This window comes from Chelon labrosus, assembly GCF_963514085.1.
Source record: "Chelon labrosus genome assembly, chromosome: 5".
NCBI classification, from domain to species: domain Eukaryota; kingdom Metazoa; phylum Chordata; class Actinopteri; order Mugiliformes; family Mugilidae; genus Chelon; species Chelon labrosus.
Window position 1 is genome coordinate 19,555,335 of NC_140341.1, and position 26,298 is coordinate 19,581,632.

General features: G+C 41.8%; 3 protein-coding genes across 4 annotated transcripts; 1 reads left to right on the forward strand and 2 right to left on the reverse strand.

The window, feature by feature from the left end:
• Positions 1–2,358: 2,358 nt before the first annotated feature.
• Positions 2,359–8,781, reverse strand: prmt2 (protein arginine methyltransferase 2; the record flags this gene model as incomplete). 2 transcript variants are annotated; one of them, XM_084545383.1, is made up of 9 exons in its annotated part: positions 7,598–8,781; positions 7,305–7,505; positions 6,305–6,466; positions 5,136–5,300; positions 4,674–4,849; positions 3,122–3,251; positions 2,896–3,032; positions 2,635–2,809; positions 2,359–2,492 (listed from the first exon to the last, which is right to left on the reverse strand). In XM_084545383.1, the coding sequence occupies exons 1-9, from the start codon at positions 7,685–7,687 to the stop codon at positions 2,460–2,462; spliced, it is 1,269 nt and encodes a 422-aa protein (XP_084401509.1). In that variant the 5' UTR covers positions 7,688–8,781. The 2 variants fall into 2 exon arrangements, with proteins under 2 accessions (XP_084401509.1, XP_084401508.1); XM_084545382.1 differs by lacking the exon at positions 2,359–2,492 and having other exon boundaries at positions 2,563–2,809.
• Positions 8,782–8,784: 3 nt separating this feature from the next.
• On the reverse strand, positions 8,785–12,908 carry ercc1 (excision repair cross-complementation group 1). The gene is made up of 9 exons (XM_084545384.1): positions 12,158–12,908; positions 11,534–11,962; positions 11,284–11,387; positions 10,950–11,049; positions 10,152–10,228; positions 9,717–9,816; positions 9,519–9,590; positions 9,244–9,312; positions 8,785–9,157 (listed from the first exon to the last, which is right to left on the reverse strand). The coding sequence occupies exons 1-9, from the start codon at positions 12,215–12,217 to the stop codon at positions 9,095–9,097; spliced, it is 1,074 nt and encodes a 357-aa protein (XP_084401510.1). The 5' UTR covers positions 12,218–12,908; the 3' UTR covers positions 8,785–9,094.
• Positions 12,909–13,256: 348 nt separating this feature from the next.
• On the forward strand, positions 13,257–25,527 carry sona (SON DNA and RNA binding protein a). The gene is made up of 10 exons (XM_084544351.1): positions 13,257–13,504; positions 15,824–15,911; positions 16,087–16,294; positions 16,758–16,834; positions 16,940–18,748; positions 18,840–19,353; positions 19,642–20,165; positions 20,381–20,868; positions 22,270–22,362; positions 23,388–25,527. Exons 2-9 carry the CDS (start codon positions 15,884–15,886, stop codon positions 22,342–22,344), a joined length of 3,723 nt encoding a protein of 1,240 aa, XP_084400477.1. The 5' UTR covers positions 13,257–13,504; positions 15,824–15,883; the 3' UTR covers positions 22,345–22,362; positions 23,388–25,527.
• The last annotated feature ends 771 nt before the right edge of the window (positions 25,528–26,298 follow it).

Sequence of the window (26,298 nt, forward strand, 5' to 3'; positions counted from 1 at the left end):
ATCTTTGTTCATGACTCGCATCCTCAAATGCTGTACGCATTATAGTCTGGAGTGAAGCAGGGCCTGCAGGGGCGGCTGATGTTGATGCTAAGGAAGCTAGTGTAGCTCTGCCTTTCACATTTGCATGTCGGCGTTTTTTTCTGGCTGTTAGTGCCACAAACCGCGTGATCTGCTGGGATCTTATACAGTCTGTATGCTGATAAAATACTGCGTCGGTAAACATGAAATGGTACAAAGATACTATGACGCTTGGCTCTTAGTGTGAAAGCTGGTTGGCTAAAGAGCAAAGGGATAATAAAATGGTCTAGTTTTTAATATAGCGCCTTTCTACCCATTCGCTCACATAAGCGGACACGCATTCACACACCAGTGCCAAGCACTGGGAGTAAGTGGAGTTCAGTGTCTTGCTCAAGGACACTGCGGGGATCGAACCGCTAACCTTCTGGTTCGTGGACAAACCGCTCTACAGAGTCACAGGGATGCGTTTTGTGTAATGCACGTCTAAAAGCAGCACCCTTTATTTCATAATCATTTGTTTTCCCTCTCAGATGTGAAAACCCCTCCCCTCCTGCTCTGGCCCTAGAGGGGACCATGTTGGAGAAAGCTGGTGACAAAGTGCAGCAGTCAGGGCACTGCTCAGACTGTGGATGCAGCTTCAGCCTACCGGAGCCCGACACTGACCCTGATTCCCCCAACCCTTCTGCTGCTCCTAAACAGGAACATGACAGTCCCTCCAAATGCCCCTCCTGCCTGGAAGGCAGCAGCCCCCCTAGTAATGGCCGACGGCCACACCGACGCATCCGTCTGGAGCCTCACAGCTGCAGCCTGTGCACCAAAACCTTCATCTCCTCTGCCCACCTGACCCTTCACCTGGCCTCGCACAACAAGGAGAGGAAATTTAGATGTAGCACTTGTGGCAAGTACTTCCATCAGTCCTCCCACCTGATGGCACACAAGATAACTCACAGTGGAGATAGGCCGTTTAAATGCCCAGAGTGTGGGAAGACCTTCGGCCGTGCCTCGCATCTGAAGACCCACCGTCGCCTCCACACAGGTGAGAAGCCTTTCAAGTGCACCTACTGCGACAAGTCGTTCACCCAGAAGGCCGGGCTCCTGGCTCATGTTCGTCTACACACTGGGGAGAGGCCATACAAATGTGAGAAATGCGGCAAGGGTTTTAGCTCTCTGCCACTCTTGCTCTCCCACAAGGCTCAGGAGGCGTCTGGAGAGGCCAAACCAGTGGTGCCTGCAGCCCCGCTCAGCCCGCCTCAGAAGACCCAGAGCAGCTCGGAGGATCTGAAATGTGGGGTCTGCTGCCGCACCTTCGTACGATCATCATACATCAGGCTGCACATACGCCTCAACAAGGGGCAGCGGCCTTATCACTGCAAAGTGTGCAACAAGACCTTTGTCAAGCTGGACACGTTTGTGAACCACTGTGACAAACACTTGAGGCAGAAAAAAGATAAAAACAAGGACGTTGAAGACAAAGTGGTTAAACCTCCTCTGTTCGTTCCACTCTCCAGGCCTCCTTCTCCTGAGTCCACTCAGCCTTTATCCTCTGATGTCAACACGCGCTCCAGATCTAAAGCAAAGTGTAAAACGGAGCCATGACCTAAAGGGGACAGCTCACTGGGACGACGACCGTTTTGACTGAGGAATGTGTCATAGCAGTTCACCCACAGCACATAGTAACAGGACCGTAGTGGTTTTAAAGAAACTCACCTCTTACTGAAACATCAAATATGTTTACAAAGAGTTTAATAACTCCAACATATTATTTAATTTACATCAGCATATTTTATTTGGAATAATGAATTTCACTGTGAATAAGAAATTGTCTTTGTAAAAATGTTGTTTTAATGTGTATTTTAGCACAAAAGCCTAATTAATATTTGTGATATTTCAGTGGCATAAAATGTTCACTCTAGTCTTTCAATGTAAAAAAACAAAAAACAAAAAAAAAGTAATATCTGAAACCATTTTAAATTATGGTTAAGCTCCATACAAGCCCATCGGCATGTAGGTAAAAATGACAATGCAATTGAAATGCTTATTGTTGAACAATATGCACATTAAAATGAAGCTAAAAACAGTGTGGAGTTCTTAGTGTTGCTTCAGTTGGACCCCAAGAGTGAAAACATCTGTGAATAGTAGTTTGATGTTAGCATTGTCAAGCACCAACAACACTGCCTTAAACAAACCTAGTAAAGTTAAGTCAGAGCAGGCGTGTTCTCCTCTGTTAACATGCTCTTATAGCATGATATGGTGCATCACCTGGGCCGGTAGCCATCAGGCGTATCAACAGAGTCCTACACATCCATGCCAGGCGACCCTCCTTCGATCGCCATATTCATTGCAACGTGTGAGTCATGTTTAGTTCCTGGTCAGCAAAAGCTCACTGCTCCACAGAGGAAGCATTAGACTGGTTTCCTGTAGATCTGATGATTGAGAGTCTGTCACCTCCACATAGGGAAACTCTTTGTCCCGACCTAAAGACACAGAAAAAAACAAGTTAACATCTCGATGGACATTCTTGGGAGGTTAATGTGTGTAGCTAAATCATTGTGCAAATCTACCACCGCCTAACGGATGTAGACAATGCATCAATTGGATAAAGCTTAAGATGTTTGCCTGGCAGTCGTCTGTATCCTCTGTGCTGCTGTTAATATTCCAGTGCAGGGTAACGGTCATGTGGCGTCTCCAGACGGGGTTCCTGTGCAGGACAATAGTTCCACTGATGGAGTCTCCGGCACAGACACTAACCGGCCTGTCTAGCATGAACAGAGTCTGCTTCCAGTGTGTTGGACTAAAGAGAAAGGCCTCTTGTTAATATTAATCTAATTTGTCTTTAATGAAAAGTAACTGCTGAAGATGCCTTTTGTGTATCTTTACTCAGAGTTGGGTCCCGTGTTTAGCTCCACCGCTGCACCTCTTGCCTCCAGGCTTTCAAAATGAACAGTGAACCAGGCGGTGAATCCATGAAAAACCCCAGACTTTTCCACACAAAAGTGAAACTCACCCTTCATTTCCTGAGAAATGAAACGGATGCCGGTTTGTTACACAATCCCCTGTGTTTTGGATTAGCAGCGTGTCATGATAATGAAAGCTCACACAGTACCTCCAGATCTTTCACTTGCAAAGTGTACATGTCCAGGTAGATGACGTCGCAGGGAGAAGTGAGGCAGTCATCAGGCTCAATGAGGTGACTGAACTTGGGCTTGGTGAAGAACTCCTGCTGTGCCAAAGGCCTGCAGGGATAAGAAACATTACACAGCACCGTGGAAGAATTAGTTTACAGCCACAGAGGATAACATGACTCAACATAAAGTAGATCATTTACACAACACAAACAACTATGGACTTTAGCAAGCATGTGCATGAATAGTTTTAATGACACATGATGTGACGGACTGTACTTGAACATAAGGATTGTTAAAAGTATTAATTTTACGATATCCTGGTTCATAAAATCCCTTATCCAAGTGCATGCTGAACTTAAACTGCATAGCAGTCAGCCAGCAAAACTAAGATGGAATAATGAATAAAGGGAAGGCCTGACGGTAATGCAGATCATGAACTGCACTGTCACTCTTGTTTTTCCATTAGCCGTGATCAGATGACGACTCCCACAGAGTGGTAACTGGAACAAGTGACTGAGAAGTTCCAGGCCGACAGAAAGAATCTGCTAACTTTGCGTAGACAGTATCCAGGTTTCTCATATATGAAACTTCTCCCTGTCATTCTCTATCTATTCCATCTATTTTCCAAGGTCCAGAATTTCATTTTAATATTATTATTAGAAGTACAGATCAACTTTAGAGAGACACAATTTTTATGTTCCAGGGTAACATTAGGTAACAGTTAGATAATATATGAAGTTGCTGGTGGACAAAACAATTACATGTGCAAAATGAGGAATGTATGTTAGAAATAAAGAAGTGAGCAAACAGAGGTAGTTATATTTACATATATGGTAAGTCAGACAAAGTGCACAGATCAGGCATAACATTATGACCACCTTCCTAATATTGTGTAGGTCTCCCTTGTGCTTCCAAAACAGTTGTGACTCATCAGAGAATGGACATGGGCCTTCTGAGGGTGTCCTGTGGTGTCTGGCAACAGAAAGTTGTTAGTGGGGGGGCCTTTGGGTCCTATGGGTTGAGGGGAGGGGCCTCTGTGGATCAGGCTTGTTCCAGTGGATCCCGCAGATTCTTGAACAGTTTGGGATCTAGTGGATTTGGAGGCCAGGTCAACACCTTGTGCTGTTCTTCATGTTTATTGAGTTGCTTCCTAAACCGTTTTTGTGTGTGTGTCTGTGTCAGGCTGCATCCTGCTGGGGATGGCTGTTGCCATCTAGGGGTGTCATTGCTATGGGGTGGGGGTTCCTGGTCTGGTCTAGGTGGGTGGTACATGTCTAAATAACATCCACATAAATGCCAGGTCCAAAAATTTCCCTGCAGAACAGCATATTAGCATAAAAGGAAGGACTTGTCTGTGGCTCGCATTCAGTTCCAAATTCAACACTTTTCAGACTTTCACACATGCGTCACCCCATATGTGACGTTGCTGCCTGGCATCTACATGCACATCCAAGCCCAGGATGGTGCTGAAAAGGGAGTAAGAACAAGACAGGACATTGTTCACTGTCGGACGCTGAGTAATGGTCTTACTGAAGAGGGGTGAAGTCTAGGCCATAGGGCCGCTCCCAGAAGGCCATCTTCTCTGAGTAATAGCTGTCGGCCTGACATGGCACCAGGGTGAGGGCTGCGGAGGACGGCCACATCACACCGCCGTCTCTGAGCCAGCGGTCCCTGGCCAGCAGGACAGACTCCACCATGAACTCAAACTAGACCAGGGGGACGAGGAGGAAAATAAATACGAAACCAAAACATTAGGTACACTAGTGAAAAGTGTTCTAACAAGTCAGGTCTGCACTAACTCCTCCTTCATGACTGTTATATGTTCATTGTATGACTAAACAATTTAAGAAAGGGGGTAATTCAACTGTATGAAGCTGGTGTACCTAGTGAACTGGGAAGTGAATGTATAGTAGATTCAAATACACAATAATGGAAAAAAAAGAACAAACATAAACATTTATATTAGTAACAAAAAGGAATTGTCATTGTTACCAGGAGGCAGTTCCCCATCCACTCAGACACCAGGACGTCCACCTGCTCCGGCAGCTCGATCTCCTCAGCTCGGCCCTGGAGCACTGTGACCACCTCCTCACAACTGTTCTGCTTCACCAGCTGTCTAGTGTACTCTACCATGGAGCTGGCCTCCACAGCATACACCTACAATACAAAAGACACATTTGCACACTGTATGCGCATCATGCCGTTTGCACCATGTAGCATACTCCTTGTCCAGCAGATGGGGGTATGAGTACACTAATGTTCAAAACACAGCACACCTAAACTGAGCCGTTTTTTAGGGCCATGTTTACGTGGATAAAATGTTCTTGAGCGTGATTAAAATCACTCTGACAAGAGATTCCAACTGTTTACACAAACGCTAAATAAAGAGATTTGATAAGATGCTCAAAAACTATACAACAGAATATAACTTTTTTTAACATGTGCAAAGTGGCGTTGCCCACTGTGGAGTGCAGAGTCTGTCATAAACATAAGAAGAAAATAAAAAGCAATTTTCCCTACCTTCATTTAAAACACTGAACAGAGTGAATAGAAAAGGAAGGCTTTAACGATTCTGTCTTTGTTCCTATTTTCGAACACTTGTTTGAACAGCCTGTTGTTTTGCTACAGCCTTGTTTCTGTCCCTCCTGGAAACTGGTCACGTCAGCTGATGTTTACCCAAAACATGAAGAAAGTATACATTTAGAAGGAAGTTATTGGATCAAGCGTTCACATGGTTATCAGCGACTAATATTTTTTATCTTGAACCGATTATAAAAGGTTTACACCACCGCAATCAATCCGATTACAAAGTCCTTCCAGTCGGGCCAGTCTGCTACAACTGAGGCAGTTACACGGGGCAGTTTTGTTCTGAATGGGCTATTATTGATGATTTGTGAAATACTATAGTCCATGTAAATTTATCGGCTATTATACATGTATTCCATTAATGTGAACAAACATACTTCTCTGGATTTACGCCAAAGTTTACTTGGCGGGTTTTGTTTTTATGGAACACTTGGAAGCACAGCACAAGATTTAAATGAACACAATACAGCGCAGCCTTCCTAACAAACTACGTGTGTGTGTGTGTGTGTGTGTGTGAGAGAGATAAAGACCGGATGTGTTTTAATTACTTCCCCACTGCTCACTGTTAACATTACCACTGAGGGTTGTGCCAGCTGAGCACAGAATAGGCTGATGATGCCGGTCCCACAGCCGAGGTCCATCACCACCTTATTCCTCAGGGCAGCACTGTTGCTGAGAATAACCTGCCGGTACGTCTCAGTGCGGCTCCTGTCTGACAACATCTCCAGGTGAAGCCTCTGTATCATGAGATACAATGAAACACAATAGGTGATATGGTTTGGTGACGTTTGGTGATGTCCGGATCATCGAGTGTCTGCTCTTTCAGACCAAAGCAATAAACAGTCACAGGATTGATTGACAAACACTGCTAACTGATGAAATGGGACATGAAATGAAATGGTAATTGTGAGAAAACCTTCCGTCCATCGTCTAGAACCGCTCAACCTGTAGAGGGCGACACAGGGGGCACCGTGAACAGGTCACCAGTCCATCACAGGGCCAATTATGAGAAATAATGTGAAATCGAAATGGACAGAAATAATAGCTGATGAAACAAACAGCATTTGATGAAGAAGAAAAAAAGAAGTTCCTATTCATTTACGCAAGATTTTATCTTGTTTCAGGTATTTATGTTTCATGTTTTGCTGCAGGAAAAGCAGTTGTTACCAAGGTAACACTTAGTGTAATTCAAGTCAACTATTTCCATAACAGAGCAACGACTACATTTCTTACATTTCTGCATTCAATAAATTGCTGACTTTGCATATTTCTGAAAGTCAGTAGCAGAACAACAATGTTTTTATGCTGATTTCATGTATCTGTTGTGGGCTTGATTTCCCAACACGTCTCAAAGCACCTATGTTACCCTGTAGGGAAAGTGTAACTGACAAAATTGTGTTAATTTAATCAGGTATACTTGAAGTCTCTACATCCTGATGATTGTGGCTAAAAACTGGGTTGCCCTTTGTTATATATCAATATACATCAACTCAGTTGATATAGTTTAACATGTCAGCATGTGCAACTTTAAGATGATAAACATGCAAAATATTAAAGCTTTTTAAATGTTCTAACCAGTGTCCCATAACTGCCAAAGTATTCTTCATCCTGCCATGGATCTTCCAGTGAGGTGTCCTCCTCCTCCTCCTCCTCAGCAGCCTCCAGGCGCAGATAGCTGGCAGGAACATAACCTGTAACCCCCTGCAGTTCTGCCCACCACCACTCTGGTGACGGCTTGGCACGTACGAGTAGTTTGTCCCCCGCATTAAAACGTAGCTGTGGAAATAAAGACACGATTAGCGCTGAACCTCAGACCTTCGCTCGTATAGAGTTATTAGATTTCCATTGATCTGGTCTGTCTCTCTAACCTGGTCGCTCCCTCTTCCTGTAAAATCTGACAGGGCAACGTATTCCCCATCACAAGATCCATTATCCTCGTCCTCCTTCTCGGTCTGCATGTCTGACGACTGTTCTTTCGCCACGCCTGCAGTCGGTTTCCCTCAGAGAAACGAGGAAAAAGTTTTCAAGAACTGAAACTTTGAGTCTGAGTTTAAAACACAGTGTGTACTAGAGAGAAACGAGCGGCAAAACTCTCACTCCAGCTGGCTTGTGCGTATCGCGTATCTTAACCACTTCCTGTTTAGACGTAAGATTGCGTTTCCGTGTCTTCACGTTGCATCGGAAATCTCTAAACTTTAAATCCATAGTACAAGAACGACAGGATACCTTACACTTATTTGCATCCATTTAAACATATTATTTGTCATATTCAGTTATATTCTGTTATAGTGACACATCAGACCTATGCATATGAGATTTATTTTCCTCTCCCATCGCTTTGCCACAATAGAGTTTTATTTCCAAGGTGTCCTTTAATTTACCACTGCTGTATTGAAAACTTAAAAGCATATGTCATTTGAAATGGCTGGTCACACAAGAAGATCCTAAGATAATTAACTGATATAAGAGTGCGATTTTTCCATTTGCCTCATCCTTTCATTTTGGATTAACCTGTAGTAGAAGCAGTTAAGAGTAGTGAAGGTATTTGTTGCAGTTGTAGGAGTAATTGCCGGTCTTGTCAGCACATACGTAGTACAGTGGGACTAGGAGAACATGTATATTACACCTCTGTATGTTTCTGATTGACATAAGATGGCTCCGCGGAGGGTAGCCACGGTCTTTTTCTTTTGGACCAAAGCAAATTCCTTGTATGTACAAACATGCTTGGCAATAAAGTCTGATTCTGATTCTGATTCTGATATTGTGGAAGTGACTATAAGCACGACTTGAATCTGAACATTATGCTCTTCTTCACATTCATACTAATTTGTCGTTGGATGTTCTAATACAATGTATACGTAAGATTAGTAATGAACGTGTGTGACATATGCACTTCTTTGGTGTCAAGCCAAAGTGTAGTATATGTCTCCCCCTTTCTCTCAACAAAAAGCTCTACATTAAGGAACCTTGTGTTTTATACAACACATTTTTCTTAACACGTCTCCTTGTTTGTGTACATTCGTTTTAGAATAACATAAGTTTCAGGATAATATAATATAGAAAATATAATACAGAATATGCCAAAATATTTATTTTTGTAAAAAACACAATCAACACTGAACAGATGATATCAACATTTCAATACATAATTCCAAACTATTCACGTCATAAATCCTTAAAACATCCCTTTCTGGTTCTCAGTCAGGTGGAAGACATTTTACACATCTCTTTCATCCCATCGTTAAATCAAGAGTTTTCACTATTAATTCAGTCCTCTGGAGAGTGTGTGTTCACATGCTGTTCAACATGGTGTCCGACTTTGCTGAATTCTTTTCAGAAGCATGTCACACATCCTTGAGACGGGATCAGCTGTCTTTTGTCTTTGACTTGAGAAAGGGCTTGTGGAGCACGTCATACAGTCGCCTTGCCTGCAGGCACAAAATGTCAACATGGTTATTCAGCAAGGGTTTCATCTAAGGCCTGTATAATTCCCCCACATGTGCTTTTCACTTGCCTTTTGCGGTCCAAGGCCTGGGCAGAGTACCAGTTCTTCCTTAGAGGCACTGATGATTCCCTCTACAGACTGTAAGGAAGTACAAAAGTCATCATCTCTGTATATTGACTGGATAATTCCTTATGAGAACATTAGTAAAACGATGAGATTATCATCATCTATGGAAATGTGCACAAATACACCTGCTATAGTGTAGCATCAATATGAGGATTACTACTTCTTGCACAGAGCAGCAAGATGAGTGAAAATGTTGTTCTGTGTTAAGTGGTACTCACTGAGAAAGTGGAGAGCAAGGTAATGGCATCAGTTTTGTTTATAGACTTCACAGTGGTCAGAGAATCTGTCACCTTAAAATAAACATTTAAATCCAGTCAGCATTGCATTGTCCAAAGCCAACATGATGCTGCAAGTCTAAGACATAAAATCAGAAACAAAGCTCCTTCTGAAGGAGAAATGGTTGAATCCACACTCACCTTTGATAGGTAGTCTTTTTCGACTTGCTCCTTGAGGAGATCAGCTGGTTTCTTTTCATACGACTTGTACGTTTCCAGGTAACGCCCTGCCTCCTCTGGACTGCCAATTCAACAGAGAGAAAATACAATATTAAAAGCTCTGGTTAGACTCAAAGGATAATTTCTATCTGTTGGTACAGCAGGATAGAACAGCATATATCAAAGTTGTTACGAGTAAGTGACTGTCCTATCAAAGTCAGCCAAAACACTCTAATCCCACTGCAAGCACATGCATGAGATGGATTATATAACACAATCCAGCAACAGAAAAGTCAGACTTTCTTCACATTACATACTTTTTTAGGTGGTAAGGCCAGGCTCATGGGTTTTAATTTTTTTAATCAGTGTTCTTTCGCAGACCGTTTAGTGTTTTTATTAACTCGTTGCAGGTCTTACCTCCAAGCCAAGATGAGAGTGCAGTCAGCCATGATGCAGATGCGGGCCAGCTCCTTTAACACATGGTGTGGATCTTTCTGTGATGCAAAAGCAACGTTAGAGGGGATAACTACATTAATTAAGTCTTTACTTAGGGTTGTAAATGTTTCTACAAATAGAGAAGTCCCTAAAATTTGCATATAGTATCTACCAAATATCAGCTGAGGTCTGCAGTATGTTTCCTGAACACCTCGCTGAAAATAGCCTACAGCTGCAGAATTCAGTTAAACCTGTTTCATTACAGGCCTTGTTTTTACGGTTTAGTGTTCTGTAACGGCTGTTGCATTTTGGAAAAATAATACACTGCAGCAAGTTTGAAATCTTGTCAGCATTTTGAAACGGAAAAAGACTTTATCTACCCACCTAACCCACATCAGTGCTAGTTATGTTTTTAAGTTTTTGTTAAAAATGTGCTAAATTTTGTTTGCTACTAGTGTTAATCAAATGTGTAAATTCTGTAAAAAAAAAAGAATTTACAAGAACAAATATAGTATTTACATTAGAAACTTGAGTAGCCAGAGAAGAGACGGTTAAATAAATTAAATATCCAATGTGATCAGATTAGATATATATACGTAATTTAAAATATGTTCTAATTATTTCGTCTGGCCTTTCTTTCTTGTTTTATAACTAGTAATAACCACAAGATTACGTTAGAGTTAAAACACAGAGTCACACAAGCCAGGCTGAGTGGCACAGTATGCTTACTGGATTAATTTAGGGAGACAGTGTCAAAGTCTAGGACACATTCTTACTTACAACATCCACTTGGACTAGCAGCACTCGCAGGGTGAATGTCTGTCCAAGCTGCTTCAAACGGTCGTGGATATAGTTTGGGTTGAGATTGTGATACCTCAGACTTCATGCCAGGCCCAAAACATGCAGACACAAAACAGAACAGAATGAAAATACGGAAAAAGTTCACATCAAATGTGAATATAGAAGTCTGTGCTCATCGGAAATAATTTATTGTGCATGACAACATCCTGGTAGCATAAATACAATAAAGTGTACATTGTTGCTCCTGTGTGCACATGCAAACATTTTAGATGTGTCTCTCTCACACACAAGTTTGTGAAGCACAGTAACCCACCTGAGGAAGAGAGCACAAGTTGTCTGTCCCAAGACATAGTCTGGAACAACATCTCCAAACTCCCAAGGGACACTCCTCACAAACTTCAGAATAGGATTTCCCCTCTGAATAAGAGAAAACAAACGTGTGATGTTGTGCACCGTGCAAGCACGATCACTTTATTTCAAGAGCCTACCCATCAGCAGGGGGTACCGAACACCTGAGCCTGAATAGAAATCAGGTGTAGAGGATGACAGAAAACTATACATACCTGTCGAGGACTGACAATAATGCTACTCCCTGACCCCACTGGTTTTGGACCCGAGCTGAGGCTGGGATCTGACTTCTGACAGCTGCCCTCGTTTTGTTCTGTGCCAGCCACCTGTGTCTCCTCGCTCATTGTATCCTCCTTAGCTCGAACACCCGTCCCTTTAGACGAGTCCTGAACTGTTTCACATCTTTCTGCAGCAGAGGACGCTGACACTGGCGCAGTTTGTTTCAGACCAGTACCTCCAGCGCCTTCAGTCCTGAGACGTTTGGAGGAACCATCTCTTTGTGGAGCAGCAGCCACATTACTTTTACTCTGAACGACATATTCTGCATAAGACAAGGGCTGACCCGCTGACTCAGGAACAGGCTTTGTAGTAGATGCAACTGAGTTTTGTTCTCCTTTGGATGATGGCTGGAACTGTGGCTTTGGCTGGAAAACAAACACATTGAAATCGGCGAATTAACTAAACATTTAATTGTGGAAAACCTTCATTCTTGGTTTTGGCACGCTAACCCGACCAAAACGTTGTATTGGTAAATTTGGAAGCTATATATCCATTGAAACATTAACACTGTAATGGGATAGGTAGCTAGCTAGCATGCTAGCATGTAGAAAAATACAGACCAGTGTTCTTTCTTTGGTGAAAGCAGAATCGTCCAGGTTGATGTTAAACCTCTTCTTCATGTCTACCAATTGATAAAGACGTTTCAAGTAAACACATAACCTTCACTAGATTAGATCACTGAGTGTATTAGATTAATTTATATTAACGTTACGTTACTCTTTGATAACCGGAAACGCATCTGTGACACTTCCGGCCAAATTCCGCCAGAATAAAAGCACAGACCCCCAGCGTAAAGGAAAATCGCTTCAAAACGTACAACAAATAGGTTTTCTTTTTTTTTTTTTTATTATTCTCATTTAATCTTGCTATTTAATCTGTCGCCGAACGGAAAACAACAATCTCACCTTCATCATATTATTTCTTTGTCCATAATAATTAAGTAGCAATCGTTCTTTTCAAACCACTGTGTCCTCAAGCAAAATCAAGATTTATGTTCTTTTCTGAATGTTTCCGAATAACTTCTGCACAGACTAGAGCAGCATTTAACTGCAAAAATATTGCTAATATTAGTCGTCGAGACAAGGTTGTAAACTAGTACTATATGTAGTGGCAACTACAAGTAAAAGCAGTGAAAGCAAAAACATAATTGTAACTATATTACCATGCAGCAATATCCAATGAATTGCTGCATGGTATGAATGCAATGAACGTGAGCCTCGGGCAAAAGCTTGAACGCATCATTTAGTTGACCAGCCAATGGACTATTTTGTCATCTCTGAGTCAAGAGATTATTGACCTGGCTACCTGGACCGCAGAATTGCTTTCTCCACCTATTTATATAAAACTATTAATATGTCACTTTATTCATATCTCATACCATCTCAACTTTAGAAATAAGGGAAAATGTGTCCGCATCGATTAAGGTATAAACCAATTAAATAGTGAAACTTAAACGATTAAAATGTAGAAAATAATTAAGACGAAATGGCAGACATAAAAAATCCGGAATGAGTAAAACATTTGCAGAAAAACGCTCAAGCCCGCGTTCACAGACACATCAAAACACACAAGCCATTACAATATGCATTTGTACACAATCCAGTGTTCAAGTCATGATAAGGTGTTTTTGCGATTAACCCTACACGGAATCATAAACGTGGTAATACGCTCCAAAGAGTAGAAATTATACATCTCAGTGAAGCGTGGAGTTGCCTAGGAGACAGTGACGCCGCCATTCAAACCGCGCAGCATTGCATGCTGGGATACCTTTCCCCATCATGGCGGATCAGATAGTCGGCTAACGTGAACGGTTAGCATATTCAACGATTGTTTGATATCACACGATTTAGGCCAGCGACCATCGGGCATTTTGTACACGGGGACTGCAGCCAGCAAGCATAAGCTGGGTAAGTATGCGCCACAGCACTTATAGTTGTGGTGAACAGACACGTTTGCTTTTTTGAAACAACAGCAGCTAATTTTTTAGCAAGGTAGCTAGCTAGTTAAATTGCTACAAGCATGCTATAACTTAGCTAGCAGTAATGTCCTCGCTGGTAAACGAGCTGGCAATGAGTTGCCGTTTAGGCCGCGGCATGCAGGTAGCGTACTTTGCTTTTACGGATAGTAAGTGTTTGATTTGTATGAAATATTGGCCGAATAACAAATACAAGGTTCTTGTTACTATAACTTGGGCTAACGTTAGCTAGTTAGCGCCAGCTGCAGTGATCTATTAATGTTAACATTAGCCCTGGCTATACAGGCCCGGCTGTGTTTAGCGTTATCTAACGTGTTGACGAACTACCATAGTTTAAAACTTTTCGTTTCTCTTATCCATGCAACTTTTGGCGAATATGCATATAATTGTATTTGATGCAACCACTATGGCTTATTGTACCGGGAGCTAAAAGGCTAATTTAGCTAGCTCAACGCGCTTGAAAGTAAAAAATAACGTGCTGGCCGCCCTCCCTGTGATGTTAGCTTTAGCACTGACAGAAGAGAGAACGTCCAGTGGTAGCTAAATTATCTAGAGTGTACATTTCCTCGTTACGTCTATGGTTTTAGCACTCTTGTTTTCACGGATGATGAGTGTAGCTTGATTGCTTCCGAAAGTGAAGACATACGTGATTTGCGAAGTCGGCGTGTCTGAGATTTTGGGCTGATTGCTGTGTTTTTACACAACGGTGATTCTTGGTATTCGTTGTAGTAGCAACTGTTGGTGGGTTTTGTTCAAGCTTTGTTTTTGTGGGACGACCACTTTATTAAGTCAAACGCGGAGATTTGTCGAAAAATACACTAGTGTCCTTCTAGTGTCACCTCAGTGGCAACATAGTTGCACTGTCTCCCCCCCCCCCCCCCCACGTTATATATAATTACTTCTGCCAAGGGGGTTATTATTTTGTCTGTTCTACTTGACTAATAATTACAGTGATTTAGAACGACCAGCTACAGTAATGATACAAATCCAGTGTTTTTTTACTTGTATTGCATATAATTGTGTTATGTATACATAATTGCCTAAACACAAATTTACACAGATTACCACAGAAGTGCCACTACCAGACAGTGCCACTAGGAGGGTCCTGGCCTGACTGAAATAGTATTCATGCATCTAACTGTAAAATAGACTATGATGATGATGATGATGATGATGATAATAATAATAAAATTAAAAGCAACCAAACTTGTTTCATCACTCATTCAAGTAGCTTATTCAGTTTCAAATGACTGGAGGGGAGTTTTGTTTTTCATTATGAACATCTGCTTGGTGGTTCCTACCTGAAACGTCTTCCAAGAAAAGTCCAGTTCCCTTTGTTTTAGGACGTATGGTGACCTGGATGACTAAGAAACTTTGCAGACAACAAAATAAATTATTTATGATTGTTTTATTCTTTCAAAATGTATTCTGGAAACTTACTGCATGTGTAGACTATAAAATCAAAAGAAAATAGAGTAATAAGTTACTCTGCTTTTTTATTCTCAAGCTTTGCACAAACCCATACTGTAGGTTTTTGTAGCAGTGAGATGGATGCGTGTTCAGAGGCCACGTGTCTTAGTTTGCCAGCCAAAAAAGGAAGTAGTTGACCAGAATAATTTATTGCAGTGAGACTACAAAATGCTCTCACACTTGCTACAAGTTGTTCAGTATTTATTATTTGAGGGACTAGACTTGGTTTGCAAGGACTCAAGGTGGAGTGCAGTGATAGAGCCAGGTTTAGTTCAACATTTTTGTTTTTGTGTGCTTCATTTCAGCACAATCATGTCCAAACCCGATTCTTGGGACGTGCCTACTGTTTGTACCTTTGGTTATTTATACAGGCAAATAGAACTGGAGTCTGATACAACAAACATCCATCCATTCAATTCAACCATCAAGAAGGTTATAATGTTGGTTTTTATTCGCACTCTTTGAAGGCTGGTTTGTAGTCTGTATCATTGTCAGTCATGCAGAAAGGTGATTTTAATGTTTTGTATCATTTTTATCATTTGTATCAATCTGGTCAGGCTGTCAATAGTAAGCAAATGGCATTTTAATACTTACAACGCACGCCTTTGGTGTCTGGACCAAAGCTGTTGTCATTTTTAGAAATTTCTTGGCACTCATCCTTGCATACAGGGGAAATATTTTTAGCCGTCAGTGCTGTGAAGTTCGTCTTACCTATAGTTTGCTGTAGTGTGTTACTGCATTCTCTGTTGCCTAAGTAACATTCCTTTATTTTCCTCCCTAGTGTTGAGTGAAGAAGCAGTGTACCAGTGATATTTCAAGGTCCTTGTAGAGCACCATCACAATGGAATCTGCAGTAGACATTCCCTCAGGTAAGTATTAGTTATAACACAAATTAAACTGTATAATGTCAAACAGAAAACTACTTAAAATAGTGAAATGGTCAGATGTTCACTTCTTCAGATGAAAATTGAATGATGCCCCATTTATTTTGTTTTGGATTTCCCTTAGACCTGTGTAATCACAAATGCTGTGTTCCCTGTGTAGGTGAGGATGAGGCACCAGAGAAAGACGACATAAATGCCAAGGAGGGGCCTGAGCCACCCCATAAGAAAAACAAGAAGCACAGAAAACACAAGAGCAAGAAGAAAAAGAAGAGGAGGAAAGGCGAGAAGGAGAGCAGTTCAGAATCTGGTGCTGAGTCAGATATGGAGCCACCACCTCCACCGAGACCTGTTAGAACCACCAGAGCCAGGTCAGGAAAACTGCAGCCCGAAATAAAATGTTAACTAATAAAAGTCTGGACAAAGTGTACTGCTTCCTGAGACTTGATAGACAGTTTTGTACATTAATTACAAAATGTATGTACCAGCTAAAGCAATGAATGAATCTCTATGCAAGGCAGTGTTTTTTAGTTTCCACACAAGCAATCAGTAGAACTGATGCTGCCATCTCGCTTGATTTATTGGAATTGTAACTAGATATAACGATCTGCAAATTCCAATGTTTCATTCAATGTGAGCTCCATTTCACTGCTTTTTAACTGTGCTGTGAGTTAATCCACTTTACCACGTAAGTAAAATTGTCTAGTCTGCCAAGCTTTCCTAAATTAACAGAGTATCTTGGTTGTATTTTTTTATATTGGAATCTTAGATTTTACGCATTGTCAAGGAATGTTTTTGCTAACATTGTTTTTTTTGTTTTTCTTTTTTTTTTAGTGCCAGACTAGCAGCAGCTGCAGGAACTGTAGACCATGCTGGGGTAAAGGAGGAGGCCAAAAGGGATGCAATTACAGGTAGAAGAAAGTCATAAACAACCACAAATTTTATTTTCTTATTCTATACTATTTTCTTAAAGTAATGGATTCATTCCCTTGTTTGTTTTTAATTAATGGCTTTAGATCGTGGGGACATGGAAGGAGACACAAAATCCAAAAAACACAGAAGACATGCTGCCAAAAAGAAGAAAAAGAAGAGGAAGAAAGATGAAAAGCAGGAAAAGAAATCCCCATCTCGCTCTCCATCTGAAAGCAGCTCAGCTTCAGGTTCGGAGTCTGAAGGTGAAGGAGAGCTGGTGTCGAGGCAGGTTTCAAAAAGCAAACGAGGGGAGGAGAAGGTAGTGCTCACTCAGAAACCTGAATTGCTTGGAGCAAAGAAAGAGGAGATATCAGCTTTGGATCTGTCCTCAACTGGATCCCTCCAGTTGGGGAGTAACATCAGTGAGTCAGAAAAGGATATCACATCAACTTCTGTGAGCCAGTCTGAGATAACACAGACGGCAACAGTTAAGGTTAAGACAGAGGGTAGTAATGGAAATGGGGCATTCAGTCATGCCCAGGAATTGCCTGACATCATCCCAAAACAGGAAGGTACAACCCCAAGAGATGACCCAGGCCTGAAAGATCAGACCAATTCAGTTCAGAAGACTACAGTCAAGGAGGGCAATTTGTCCAGGTCTCCTTCCCCTTCCAAGGACCTTGACATAAAGAGGGCAGAGTCGGGTCCGAGTCGGTCACCATCACCTAGTCTCAGCAGGAAGCAGTCTGGCAGTCAGTCAATGGCTGTGGTAAAAGGACGGCCAAGAAGCCATTCCAGGTCAACCTCAAAGGAAAAACGGTCCTCAACACCTCTAAAGAGTCGACCACTCTCTCGTTCCCAGTCACGTTCTCAGTCCCCTAAATCACAGAGAAAGTCATTGTCTCCATCCCACAAGTCTCAGAAGAAAGTTAGCCGTCGTTCACGATCTACCTCTCGCTCCCTCAGTCCAAAAAAGAAGGTGTCAAAATCTCCAAAGAAGTCCAAGTCTCCTAAACGACGAAAGAGTTCCATGTCCGTTTCCCCAAAGCGCCGCCGAAGTTCTCCTACTTCTAAAAGAAAGGGATCAAGATCCCCTAAACGTGCAGGGCGCAGATCCCCCTCCTTATCTCGGTCTCCAAGGAGGAGTCGTAGGTCGGAGTCACGTTCCCGTGGAGGAACAAAACGCTCCAGGACCCGTTCACCTAGGCGCGGTGGTGCAGTTAACAGGCGTTCAAAGTCGCGTTCTGTAACTAGAACACGTCGCTCTCGTTCTAGATCTAGACGTCCTATTCGTCGCTCGAGGTCACGGTCACCAGCAAGACGTGCTGGAGGCAGGCGCTCCAGGAGCCGGTCCTTGTCTAGACGCAGGAGGTCACCACCCCCCAGATCCCGACGATCACGCTCCCGGTCAACCCGCAGGAGAGGCCGAACTCGCTCACGCTCCGTTGTAGTTCTCAAACGCAACCGTCGCTCCAGATCCAGGACTCCTCGCAAACGGACCAAATCCCGGACCCCTCCCTCTCGACGGCGGTCAAAATCCCGGTCCCCGGTGAGAAGGCGCTCGCGGTCCCCTGGCAGGAGAAACCGCTCACCACCAAGGTCTGGCAAACGCTCCAAGTCTCGCTCGTTGTCTAGAAGGCATCGATCAAAGACACGTTCACCACAGCCTGGCAAGAGAAAGTCCAAATCTCCCAGGAAGAGGAGGTCAAAGTCTAAATCTGTGTCTGCTGAGTTGAACAGATCTAAGTCCAGGTCAGGGTCTGAATCAAGTGACGGACAATCTGACAGCTCATCCCCAGCCAGATCCACATCTTCCTCCCCAGTTAAAGAGAAGCAGTCTTCTTCTCCTAATGTGGAGCAGATAGTTGGAGGAAAGGCAGCTGGAGAAAATGGAGGTTTCCCAGCTACAACAGGCAAGACATTTCTTTTACTTCTACATTAAGTGTTTTGTTCTCTTAAAATGTACATGTCTTAATGCCATGTCATTTAATATGTATTGTGCAGGTTCTTGGAAACCCATGCCTTTAGCACCAGTCTCCAGCTGTGAAGCTGGGAGCTCTTCAGAAAAGTTGCAGGATCAGCTTGCTCCAAACCATGACAAAGAAGACGAGAAGGAGCATACCAGCTCGTCCAATGAACGGGTTTCTAGGTCCAGGTCAGTTTCCCAAGAGCCTGGCACTGGCCCAGATGGATCAGATCATTCGGAAGGCTCAGAAGAAGCGGAAGTGGAAGCGGAAGCAGAAGTGGAAGCGGAAGCGGAAGCAGAAGTGGAAGCGGAAGCAGAAGTGGAAGCGGAAGCGGAAGTGGAAGCGGAAGCAGAAGTGGAAGCAGAAGCAGAAGAATCTCCTGTTAAAATGGTACAAAAAAGCCAGAGAAGCTCCTCTAGGTCTGTATCTCCAATACAGAAGAAACAGCTGTCCAAGTCTCACTCACCTGCAGATCGCAGAAAACTTTCTCGTTCAGGTTCATCGCCTCGACGTTCAACGTCCAAGCCTGCATCCAGAAGAAAGCAGTCCAGGTTTGTGCTGTGGCAGTGTGTACAAATCTGTTTTACATCATGTATTAATGTTTATACTGATCCTTAAAAGGATTCTTTAAATTACTTAAAGATCTATAAAGTATTGGATGGTAAATGAAATGGGGACTTGAAAGTCTTCCAATTGCTGGAACCAATGCTCTTACCATTCTGCATTGATAAATTCAGCTAACTGATTGAATAAAGACCACACAGATTGTATCCAACTGTATTATTTTGCCAGATCATGTACAGGTATTCATCTTTGTCTTAACATTTGCCTTTCCTTAGGTCCAAGTCGCCAGTAAGGAAAAGAGAATCTGTCTCTCCATTAGAAAGGAAGAAACGACGGTCTAAATCTCCTGCCCGACGGCGGAGGTCACGATCACGTTCTGCCACACGACGTAAGCGGTCACAGTCCAAGTCACGAACCAGGATCCGCCGCTCTAAGACACGCTCTCCAAACCGCAAGAGACGATCTCGTTCACGTTCGCCCAATGCCCGAGGAAGGAGGAGGTCCAAGTCGACAGACAGGAATAAGCGGTCCAAGAGCCGCTCCACAGGCCGAAGGAAAAGGTCCAGATCAGCAGACAGAAGCAAGCGATCTAGGTCTCGCTCCTCCGATCGTAGGCGCAGGTCGAGGTCGAGGGGTCGAGGGCGGCGCCCAGTGTTCCGCAGCCGTTCATTTGATAGACGGGACAGGTGGAAGAGGGAACCTAGCCATTCTCCAGTTCTCATCCTCCGCAAACAACGTCGCTCAGGGTCCCGGACTCGGCGCAGTACCAGCAAAACTCCTCCACGGCTCACTGAACTGGGTAAAACATTTACATATTAGCTAGTGACAGTCACATGTAAGACTATCAATCCCTGCATTTGTCACCGTGCATTCAACAATTTTACCTTATTTGTTTTTCTTTATTTCATGCTTTATGTTACACTGTTGTTGTGGTTAAGCTTACCCTATTTTCCTGTTTATCTACCTTTGTTGTGATTCCCATTACTCTGTCTCTTTCACCCCTCCTTTTCTCAGATAAGGACCAGTTACTTGAGATAGCCAAGGCTAATGCTGCTGCCATGTGTGCTAAGGCGGGCGTTCCCATTCCTGAGAGTCTTCGGCCAAAAGCCATCCTCCAGCTTCCTCTGCCCACTCCATCTCCAACTCCCATCTCCTTGCCATTACCTTTACCTCTTCCAATGGGCATGGGGATGCCCAACATGCCGAATATGTCTAACATGGGTCCACTGGGGATGCCCAATATTCCGGGAATGCCCAGCATGTCAAACATCACCATGAGTGCCGCTATGGCAAGTATGACTGCAGCTACTATGACAGCTGCCTTGACCAACATGGGTGCCCTGGCGGCCATGCCCCCACTTGCCCCACTTCCTACCATTACTAACAAGCCTCCCCCATGCCTTGCTCCCCCAACACCATCTCTTAATCTGGACCACATTGAGGAAGCAAAGAGGAAGGTCACTCAGCAAGCGAACATACATACCATCAAGGAGCTTACTGAGGTAAATGTGTTATTGTTCTGGTTTAGTACATTTGTAGTATGTGTACATCTTGTTAGAAACAATACTGAAAAAAGTTTTTGCTCCTCAGGCTCTATGCCCCAGATTATTCAGCTTTAATTTGAGTAGGTTTTGCACCAATATTGAAAAGTCTGTGTGAGATGTAGTCTTTTTAAACGTTGCACTAATTGGAACACTTAACAAATAATTGGACATAATTGGCTGCCAAAGGTTTTTTTGGGCAGCTGTGTGTCTTTTCAACACTGCTTCAAGCACTGCTTCATGAGATTGACCAGGAGTAAAGAAGATGATGTTTTGATTTGGTTGGAGGGGTCTGTCAACGTTAGGAGTGTATTCTCCCCCATGCAAGTATAGAAAACAATAAGAGATGGGAAATGGTTTGATCTGACAGTCGACACACTCAGGAAGACCAGAAAGAAAACTCATTTGATGGTGAAGAAAAACATTTCAGGACAAAGAAAACTCCCTCATAACTCCGCAGCAAGTCACGAATGCTTTCCAGAGTGTAGGTGTACTGGTTTCATTTGACAAGCAGATGATGAGACAAGAAGACATCATGGTTATGATGTCAGATGAGTCACAATAAGATGCAAGCCTCAAAACCAGTGGAGGTCTGGAATAAATCTTTATGGGCAGATGCTACAAAAATCAGCCACTATCAAATTATTTTACCATGAGGTACAAACTTGGTCATGATGAAATGAGGCACATTTGCGTATTGCAGAACTCAGTGCATGGTAGTTTTGTCAAAAAAATCGTCCCAACTAGTCAAATAAGCGAGCATTATATTTATAGGAACTCATGGAGACATAGTTTTGTAGGTTTATTTATGTGAACACGCGTCTTTAAAAGATGTACATATTTACACATTACACTATTATGGGAATTACTAATCAAACCTTTGGGCATCATTGTGTGATGCTTCTTTCACTACACATTTAATTTTAATTATTCAAGTTATATTTTTCTTGTTTAGTTGTGGTGTTGCCACAGCCTTGAAGACTGTAACAAACAGTTTATTCATTATATTTTCTTTATTTTGTCTGATGTGTTACAGCTTTGACAAAAAAAACACACGTTTCTTTTGTCTCCTCTTCCTTTTCTGCATTTGTCTCAAAATATTACACACAAAACACAACTTAAGACTCTTGGTGTTCATCCCACACAGTTGTTTTTACATTAACTTTGCTTTCACATTAACTTTACTAAACAAAAATTTGATTTGATATTATAAGGTACTATCTTACCACTATCCATTATTTTAGTGAAATAGTGAAAGTGCTGGAAAACATGTTAACTGTCCAAATACTTGTAGTCTGGATATAATCTGTGCATACATTTCCTTACAAACTGAACGTTTTTTTTCCCACTTTATTTTTGTAGAAGTGTAAGATGATTGCAAATAGCAAGGAGGAGATGGCCATCGCTAAACCCCATGTCTCAGACGATGAAAGCTAAAGCTGCCAAGCCTTCACGGTAAAGTTTCACATCTCATATCTCATCTTTGATTTCTATTGTGTCTTTTTATTTATATTAAAGTTTTACTAGTTTCACAAAGTTCTGTGGACATAAAAAAATCATGCTTTAAAAAGCACTTGGCATACCATATTTGAGCTTATTTACACTTTTGTATTTCCATTTAAAACATATTAATGTCCACCTTTACCAGCAGCATACTCATTAGTCACTTTATTTTATCTGCAGTTAAATGTAATTACTTTTTTATTTTTAACATATATTGTGTATAGAATAATCTTCCTCTTGCTTTATGACCTCCACTTAATCACTTCATAGCCACTGATATGGCTGTTAGCCCTATGTCTTTTCCTTTTCATCATTTGTTAGTTTGACTGACTTTTTGCACCACTTGTCATTTCATCAGATACTTCACACAGACATTTGTACAAAAAACGTTTTTCTTTCACAAACAAAAAAATTGGTTAATTCTGTACTGTAAAAGCTGTTTCAGAAAGCTTTAAATGATATACTTAAAGCTAGATTTATACTCCCGCAAAACTTCTTGCACACCTGCGCAACTGCAACGTCGCCTGTGAAAGAATTTATACTCATCGACATTGTTCTTTAATTACGCTGCTAAACTGTTAGCCAGCTGTGTTGCGGTTTTCTGTGAACATCAACACTATAGAAGACATCTGAGTAGATGGTGTATAAGAGGCCGAACAAAGGAGAATATCTGGGGAGGGGTGCATGTTAGGCCACAACGTTGACGCGACACAAGCTTAAAGCACGCTATCCACAAATACATCTAATGAGACTCGTGTTTTTGTACGTGCTCTTGCCGCAAATCTAACTAAATTGAACAACTGGCCAAACTCTACATTGTAAATCGCTATTAAGACGCTGCACTGACAAGGAGTTATAACTAAATCTAGGGATCTGTGTCGACCTTGATTAATGACTGTGTCTGAAATTAAACAAACTTGAGAAACATGTTCACACCAACTTTGTTAATTTCTCTATGTTTCTCTTTGTTGGCACAGATCTACCCCTCAAAGGACTGAAGGAATGCGTAGGAGAGACGACGTATCCCTCAGGTCCCTCTGATTGCCAGATGACTTGAGGAAGAACACCCTAGTTGTCACGGTTACAACGTGGGAGAATCGGCAGCAGCCTCGGCCCCACTCAGCTCCCCAATTTGTGTCAGTTTGTGTGAGAGCGAGTGACTGGCAGACCTCACCTGTGATACCACTGATGACTGGACACGCTGATGTGTGAACAGCTGTGTGACTGTACAGTGAGTGTGAGTATGCGTGTGTATATAGTGACTTTCACCACCGACCCCTCAGTGTTGCTGCTTATTCAAGCAGTCACTGTTATAAAGACTGAAGAGGAAGAAAAAAAAATAACTAGTGGCGCAAGTGTTTTTGTAAAAGTTCTAAGTTTCTCTAAATTTGTTTTACCTTTATGCTTTCTTAAGGATTGTGATAGGTGGAGACTGCTTTCTTGTTCTGCTGTATTCCCCTCAGTTATCACTAGTCCCTGGTTTTTATAAGCGAATAATGCAGAAGTTAGATAGTTGATCCTCACATGTGATTTGATTTCACACGCTTGGATCTCCAGGGTAAGAGAGTGACCACACGTTGTGACTGTAACAAGATGCAAGATCTGATTACTTTGAAGGAAGGGGACAATTGAATATATTGGCTGTAACAGAAGGTTGTTTAAAATCTGGCTATGAGAAACGGCATCTCAATTCACAGAACACGCAATTCAGTAAATATGCCCTGGGTGAGAGTTGTTTCCCTTTGTTTTTTGAAGCATCAAGCTAATCTTTGACTATATCCTTGTATTTCGTTTGGGCTTTGTTGGGATTTTTTCCGTTCTGGAAACATGTTTTGATCTGGATTTGAATGGACCATTCATTTTCAAGAGTTTTAAGTCATTTATCGTAACGTGCGTTATTTTATTTTAAGATGCACGTAGAGCATATGGTTACTGTTTTCTGGAAATCGCTGATGACAACAGTTTAAAAATAGAAGAAGAATTTAGTTGAGTGCAAAATGTTGAAAGGACTGTTCTGTCATTTGGACCTCCTGAGTATCATTTGAAAACAAAGTATCACAGAACCTCTTGTGATACTTGAGACAGGTGGGGAAATCGCTGATTTAGATCACAACCTGAATTAGTTGCCTGGATCTTGAACCACCAAGCTCAGGCTAGATGTGGTTCATTGTCGTTTTCCTGATTAGAAATAAGGTGGATATGCATATTTCCTTAAACATACTGTACATGTAGGTAATTATTACTTGTTTAGAAGAACATTTCTAATACACAAGCAGTTTTAGAGCGACAGATTGTTTACTTTTTTAAAACATACACTTCAGTGGTGTCTTTTCTTTCTTTATTTAAAAACACACATGGACAACATAATTCATTTTATAGCTCTGAAGTGACGGTTGACTTGTACTGTATAATGTTGAAAGTAAGAAGTTGAGTCTGTCCTGAGCCATGTCACTGTTTAATGTTTTTGTGAAATGGACAATCAGGTTCTTTGTATCAAGATGCTCGTTTTGGAGAAAGAACAATAGCCACATGGAGTGTACACATCTCTTCCCGCTTTGTGTTTGCGCGGCAAACAGGAGAGAATTGCTGTCGAGAATGTATAATACTTTGCAAACATGAACCCTCCAACAAGCCTGTTTCATTTGACCCCACCATACCTTTAATATCTGCTTTTCCTGTAAAAGATGTTGCTCTGGCCTGTATAGAATGTGCTGGGTAAAGACATTACACCAATGGCTCATTGGGTAACTGAAGAACAAAGACGAATTTGGTGCTTTTGGGGAAACTGACAGGGAAGTGTTTGGGAAAAAAAAAAATAATCTTGCAGTCATAATTCACATCTATGTTCAATGGAGGGAGGAATAATCCATCCTGCTTCGTCATCCTCCCAACGCCCAGGGCTGTTTAACTGTGGAAGATAACCTGTGAAGGTTTTGTCAGACTTTAACTATACTTCCTCTGTAGTGTTGAATTGATTCCCCGATGTAACAACTAGCTGTTTTAATGACTGAAAAAGAAGAAGAAAAATGGGATTTTAGGATCAGTTGTTATTGTTTTTTGACATTGCTTGCTTTGTACATAAATGTGTTGACGATTATTAAAAACCAATTATCTGTTCTTAGTGTTGTTCCTTCCGTGGTAGACAGTTTTAGGAGCTTCAGGAAGTGTCACTGAGATCAAGATAGCTTTTGCAAGAGACCTGAGAACAAGTTATATCCATCACATGCACTTGACCACGTATTTAGGTTTATTTCACAAGTATAAGTAGAATTATAAGCTAGTAAGTGAGCTTCAAGGTGGAATAAGTATCTTCATCTCAAAGTTGTGTTGCATCTCATTCCAGCTTTATAGAATTTTTTTATTTTTATTTAAAGCTCTCTGATGACAATACTTTCCAATGATGATAGGTGAAGCGAACACAATGTAACGTACAGTTCATAATTAATTTGAAATTTTTAGCGGATTATACATTAAAGCCACAATGGCCAATAATCTTTGCAAACCAGATCCCTGCTTTTATGTGGAGAACAAAATGCATCAGTCAAAGACGTTGTTTTGTTAGCGTGATCAATTGACTGTTTACATTGTGAGATGAGTTATTGTCTTTAATGAATTCAATTTTCCAAACCGTGATCGTAAAATGAGCGATGCGCTGCTCACTTTTCAATCAAATGTCCTCTGGTTCCGCCTAGTGGAGCTCAAGATTAGCTTTAGAGGAATCTGCCGATGGGGGAGAAAAATGGGGAGAGAGCAGTTTATTTTATAAAAAGAAAAAAGAAAATAAATTGAATGAGCTGTACCAAATTCATGCAACGTTGTTTTAAAAAAAAAAAAACAAAAAAAAAACAAAACAAATTAGTGGACAGTTTTTCTTCCTTCCTTTTAGGG

Coding starts and splice junctions, on each gene's coding strand:
- ercc1 (XM_084545384.1), bottom strand. CDS start 12,217: ATGAAGAAGAGGTTTAACATCAACCTGGACGATTCTGCTTTCACCAAA. Junction 9,591..9,716: donor AAAAAGACTACCTATCAAAG/GTGAGTGTGGAT, acceptor GTTTATTTTAAG/GTGACAGATTCTCTGACCAC. Junction 9,313..9,518: donor CCTTGCTCTCCACTTTCTCA/GTGAGTACCACT, acceptor ACTTCCTTACAG/TCTGTAGAGGGAATCATCAG.
- sona (XM_084544351.1), top strand. CDS start 15,884: ATGGAATCTGCAGTAGACATTCCCTCAG. Junction 19,354..19,641: donor TCCAGAAGAAAGCAGTCCAG/GTTTGTGCTGTG, acceptor GCCTTTCCTTAG/GTCCAAGTCGCCAGTAAGGA. Junction 20,166..20,380: donor TCCACGGCTCACTGAACTGG/GTAAAACATTTA, acceptor TCCTTTTCTCAG/ATAAGGACCAGTTACTTGAG.